At 40.4% G+C, this 6,426-nt stretch overlaps 1 protein-coding gene across 1 annotated transcript in view; it reads right to left on the minus strand.

The window, feature by feature from the left end:
- The window catches only part of LOC311135984 (PDZ and LIM domain protein 4-like), a gene marked incomplete at its 5' end in the record, with an annotated part of 62,456 nt that extends 56,529 nt beyond the window's left edge, over positions 1 to 5,927 (minus strand). The window contains one exon of the mRNA XM_084170029.1: positions 5,835 to 5,927. Within this exon, the coding sequence (XP_084026155.1) occupies positions 5,835 to 5,927 (93 nt within the window). The remainder of the gene's footprint in view (positions 1 to 5,834) is intronic.
- Positions 5,928 to 6,426: the final 499 nt, after the last annotated feature.

Here is a 6,426-nt window from a genome sequence, read left to right on the forward strand (position 1 = left end):
CTTCTGAAACTCGTCAGTCATGTTCTGAGAAATGAAGGCTATTCCATGCGAGAAATTGCCAAGAAACTGAAGATCTCGTACAATGCTGTGTACTACCCTTCACAGAACAGCGCAAACTGGCTCTAACCAGAATAGAAAGAGGAGTGGGAGGCCCCAGTGCACAACTGAGCAAGAGGACAAATACATTAGAGTGTCTAGTTTGAGAAACAGACACCTCACAAGTCCTCAACTGGCAGCTTCATGAAATAGTACCCGCAAAACACCAGTCTCAACGTCAACAGTGAAGAGGCGACTCCGGGATGCTGACCTTCTAGGCAGAGTTGCGAAGAAAAAGCCATATCTCAGACTGGCCAATAAAAATAAAAGATTAAGATGGGCAAAAGAACACAGACACTGGACAGAGGAAGATTGGAAAAAAGTGTTATGGACAGACGAATCAAAGTTTGAGGTGTTCGGATTACAAAGCAGAACATTTGTGAGACGCAGACCAAATGCTGGAGGCCTTTTGATGGTCTGGTGGTGCTTTGGTGGTGGTAAAGTGGGAGATTTGTACAAGGTAAAAGGGATCTTGAAGAAGGAAGGATATCACTCTATTTTTCACCCCCATGCCTTACCCTGTGGACGGTGCTTGATTGGAGCCAATTTCCTCCTACAACAGGACAAAGCACAGATCCAAACTATGCAATAACTATTTAGAGAAAAAGCAGTCAGCTGGTATTCTGTCTATAATGGAGTGGCCAGCACAGTCACCAGATCTCAACCCTATTGAGCTGTTGTGGGAGCAGCTTGACCGTATGGTACGTAAGAAGTGCCCATCGAGCCAATCCAACTTGTGGGAGGTGCTTCAGGAAGCATGGGGTGAAATCTCATCAGATTACCTCAACAAATTGACAACTAGAATGCCTAAAGTCTACAAGGCTGTAATTGCTGTAAATGGATGATTCTTTGACGAAAGCAAAGTTTGAAGAACACTATTATTTATATTAAACATCATTATTTCTAACCTTGTCAATGACTACATTTCCTATTCATTTTGCTATATTTCCTATTCAAACTCATTTCATGAATGTTTTCAAGGAAAATAAAGACATTTCTAAGTGAGCCCAAACTTTTGAACGGTAGTGTATACACACACACATACACACATATATATATATATATATATATATATATATATGTATATATATATATATATACACACAAATACATATACATATATATATATATATACATATATATATATACATATATATATACATATATACATATATATATATACATATATACAGTGGGGGAAAAAAGTATTTAGTCAGCCACCAATTGTGCAAGTTCTCCCACTTAAAAAGATGAGAGAGGCCTGTAATTTTCATCATAGGTACACGTCAACTATGACAGACAAAATGAGGAAAAAAAATCCAGAAAATCACATTGTAGGATTTTTTATGAATTTATTTGCAAATTATGGTGGAAAATAAGTATTTGGTCAATAACAAAAGTTTCTCAATACTTTGTTATATACCCTTTGTTGGCAATGACACAGGTCAAACGTTTTCTGTAAGTCTTCACAAGGTTTTCACACACTGTTGCTGGTATTTTGGCCCATTCCTCCATGCAGATCTCCTCTAGAGCAGTGATGTTTTGGGGGTGTCGCTGGGCAACACAGACTTTCAACTCCCTCCAAAGATTTTCTATGGGGTTGAGATCTGGAGACTGGCTAGGCCATTCCAGGGCCTTGAAATGCTTCTTACGAAGCCACTCCTTCGTTGCCCGGGCGGTGTGTTTGGGATTATTGTCATGCTGAAAGACCCAGCCACGTTTCATCTTCAATGCCCTTGCTGATGGAAGGAGGTTTTCACTCAAAATCTCACGATACATGGCCCCATTCATTCTTTCCTTTACACGGATCAGTCGTCCTGGTCCCTTTGCAGAAAAACAGCCCCAAAGCATGATGTTTCCACCCCCATGCTTCACAGTAGGTATGGTGTTCTTTGGATGCAACTCAGCATTCTTTGTCCTCCAAACACGACGAGTTGAGTTTTTACCAAAAAGTTGTATTTTGGTTTCATCTGACCATATGACATTCTGTACCTATGATGAAAATTACAGGCCTCTCTCATCTTTTTAAGTGGGAGAACTTGCACAATTGGTGGCTGACTAAATACTTTTTCCCCCCACTGTATATATATATACATATATATATATATACACAGTACCAGTCAAAGGTTTGGACACACCTACTCATTCAAGGGTTTGTCTTTATTTGTACTATTTTTTTACATTGTCGAATAATAGTGAAGACATAAAAACTATGAAATAACACATATGGAATCATGTAATAACCAAAAAAGTGTGGTAGTGTATATGGTATGGCAACTGCTCGGCCTCCGACCGCAAGGCACTACAGAGGGTAGTGCGTACGGCCCAGTACATCACTGGGGCCAAGCTTCCTGCCATCCAGGACCTCTATACCAGGCGGTGTCAGAGGAAGGCCCTAAAAATTGCCAAAGACTCCAGCCCCCTAGTCATAGACTGTTCTCTCTGCTACCGCACGGCAAGCAGTACCGGAGGGCCATGTCTAGGTCCAAAAGGCTTAAAGCTTGTAAGTAAGCATTTCACTGTAAGGTGTAGACCTGTTGTATTCGGCGCATGTGACAAATAATATTTGATTTGATACGGCTTAATTGATCATAGTCCAGACTCGTTATAGTTGCAAATACCATGCAGTTACACCAGGGGAATTGAAACCATACAGATTTGTTTTGCAGGTCTTCTGTTTCCCCACATTTATTAATGAATTAATTTCCCATCATGAAAAGGTATCCCCATTCCCCAATGAAATACCTTCATCGATACCAAAAATTCAATTTAAAAAATAAAGCTTTTTAATCCAATCTGGCAACCCTCATAAAATCCGACATAGCACCAGTATCCCAAAGTATTAAGCAAAAACAAGCATAGGAAACAGCATTGGCATTAATAATAATAAAAATAAAAAAACTGAATGGCTACTATTATATGACATGTATTTCGGTGACAACCTGGTTGATTAACAGTATTGGGTTGTTAACATATATATATATATATATATATATATATCAATAAATGTGGGACACAAAAAAGGCAGTGTAGAACCAGTATTCCTCCAATAACTTTCAAAAGATTGTTCCAAGGTTTGACCACCCCCCACCCCCTATTTTTTTCCCCTATGAATTAAATGTGTGTCTTTTCCTACGAATTAAGTCACACAAAAATGTGTGCATTTTCACACGAATTAAGCCACACAAAACGCACAAAATGCACAAAATCTGCTGAAATACTTTTTTTTATACATATTTGCAAGAATTTAGTGTGAGATTGTGTTGCAACAACAGGTGTCACTGAGGAGCCATAGTACACACACCAATATTCTGCCTGGTAAATTCAGACTAAAGGCGTACACTCTATTAAAACAGGCATGATACATTATGAGCACAACAAAATGAAGAAACTATCTTGGCACTGTCACTGACTGTAAAGAGACATGGGACTGAGTCCCTGTCAGTCTGCCCTCCGAATTCGTTGCAAAGTTATGTTGCATAGCCAAGGCAAACACCTTGCATAGCCTACAGCAGCTTAGAAAAGTCTAACAGCTAGGTCTATATGATGAGAGGGACGTTCAGAATAGGGGGGAACAAAACATCTGTGTGTAATGGAAACTAAGGACCTTATCCATGGTGCTTTACTAACAGTATTCCCCCACTATGGCAACTATCCTTCTAACGACTGTAGGTCAATTATCTTGTGATCCTATAGACCAGGAGCTATGAGTGTGTATATGACCGATGTCGAGCTGCCCACATTTGCTACCACACCGCTATTGTGCAGTCCATTATAAACCAAGACTAAACCTACAGCTGTCCACTAGATTGAGTACCCATAACCTGTAGGCTAACAGTAGGTTACAGTGGGCAAGTGAAAGTAAATTAGACTATAGCATATCGGCATTATAGGCCTATAGGCCTATCCAACAGCCGCAAGAGGAGTGACGCAGGGATTTTAAGTGTCTGTGGGAGGAGAGGCAAGTCAAGGATCACTCCTACAAAGCAGCATATAGGCGCTGTTTAAATATATTGATAGTTGGATTCTCCCGTTCTTGAAATAATCATTGATCTAAATATACAGTATATATTAGATCAATGATGATCAATTATCATAGTCTATATGTAACACTCTGGCTCTATGGACGGTTATATTGAGCCAGGGTTGTTCATTTTCTTGTGTTTGGGTGTATTTCATTTGGTGGTGTTGGGGATGGGTGAGTTTCATTTTGTTTGTGTCATGTGGTGATTGGTCGATGACTCCCAATCAGAGGTAACGAGTGTCAGCTGTCGGCTCGTTATCTCTGATTGGGAGCCATATATATTCTGTGTGTTTTCTCCTTTGTGTTGTGGGTTATTGTTTCGTTGTTGCTGTTAGTCTTGTTTCAGTATAGAACTTCACGTATCGTCTTTTGTTGTTTTTCGTGGTTGCTTTATAATAAAGTCATCATGTTCACTCGCAACGCTGCGCATTGGTCCAATCCTTCAGACGATCGTGACACTATAGAAATAATCACTGATCTGACATGCCTTGGTTGGTAGCCTAGAGTAAAATCTCCTTTCACAAATCTATCGGGTGATGTCTTCAAGGATGGGAGGAATGAAGGATGCATAGGTTATCTCAAAACAGTGGCATAATCTCCGTTATAGGCTGGCATTTGCCTCAGCTATACCGCTAATGTAGGCTACTTGATCATCGTATAGAGGCTAGTGTCTACTCTAGACCTATAATAGGTTATCATAATGGACCGTAGAATTGCTGTCTCAGACGTGGCTTTGCAAGCTGCAAGGTGTCTTCCATCACAAGGGTCCGGGGGCAGCCCGTGAGGGTCTGGGGGCAGCCCGTCAATTATTCTCGATGCAATCCGTGCATTAGGCCACATTCACAAGATAATAAACCTAGGGCTATGATGCTACTTCATTGGAAGTGTACATAAAACACCATGGCATTATTAACCTTCCGTTTCAACATAATAGGCTAGGCCTAGCTGTTAGACTCTCTATGCAAGGTGTTGGCATAGGCACAGGGGATCAAAGATAACATTGTAGCGAATTCCGAAGCGCAGCCTGCAGGGACTGAAGCACGCAACTCCATGTCTTCCCAGTCAGTGACAGTAATAAGAGAGTAAACTCCATTTGGTGGCCTGACAACGCACCATGGCCGTTAGAATGGTATAGCATTGCTTTGGGGAGATCTGGTGTGTGTGTGTAACTTCTCCTCCAAGGACCACATTAATTTACCACTTTATTGTATAGTGTAGGCAAGGCTAATCTCCCCCCAAACTGAAGTGGTAGCATCCAAACGAAGCACATACTTAGAAAGCACCCCGTTTCCCCATCCACACCAATATTCAAATTTTCATTTTACAAACGAATCAAGATAAATTCGAAAATGGGAAAAACTATAACATCTCAATTTTACAGTGTAGAAAAATGAGAAATTGAATTTTTTAAAACAGTTTTCCATTATTCAATTTAAAACAAGTGGATCAGAAAATTGACAACTTGAGAAATGTAAAGTAATATTATATTATTCAATTTGAAGGAGTATTTTAGATCATTAGACCCGTAAGCATTACACGGACCCCCATCTGTATACATGTAGGTATTATTCCATAGCGAAATAAAATAAAATATTCACAATTAAGCGGTGGATACAAATTACGCTAGATGAAAGACATTAGACAAAACGCATTATCAGGCTACAGCAATAGTATTTTGACATGAGAATAAATACATAGGAATACATTTACATACCCTCGAAATAGTTAACGGTGTACTAAAGTCCCTTCCACCGACCAGTCGAAAACCCCAAGGTGAGGGTCCATTCAATGTCACGGTGTGGGGCATAGCTGATCTAGAAAAATAATATCCGTAAGAACTGGGTGATAAACTGTGCGAAATAACTAGGTATACTGCCTAGGAGCTGCTTGGCAACACCGTCTGTCGCAAAACTTTCTTCCCAACTTGATTCAACCTTAAATAATGATGCCGCCTCTGACGTGTGATTGGATTTGCGATATGGAAGACGCTTGACTGCCCGCCTCGTACAGAGTTGACTGAATGGGAGGGACGAGAGTGCAACGAAACGCTTGCCTGACGACTCACCCTGAATTTAATTCAGCTGCTCTATCGATCGTTACAGAGAAACGTCCAGTTGGCCGGAGCGAAGTGAATGTGTGGCCAGACAAACGAAACGCGGCTCTATGGAAACAAGTCCACTCTTTATGGGTTTATGGTTACAGACAGTCTAGAAGTACCTACTGTAGTAGGTAAAGAAAATAAAAGTACAGGATTGGGATAGCTACTATAAGACATTGAACCCAGGGTCCAGTTACATTTACGTCAT

Source organism: Coregonus lavaretus (assembly GCF_964263955.1).
Source record: "Coregonus lavaretus genome assembly, chromosome: 10".
NCBI classification, from domain to species: domain Eukaryota; kingdom Metazoa; phylum Chordata; class Actinopteri; order Salmoniformes; family Salmonidae; genus Coregonus; species Coregonus lavaretus.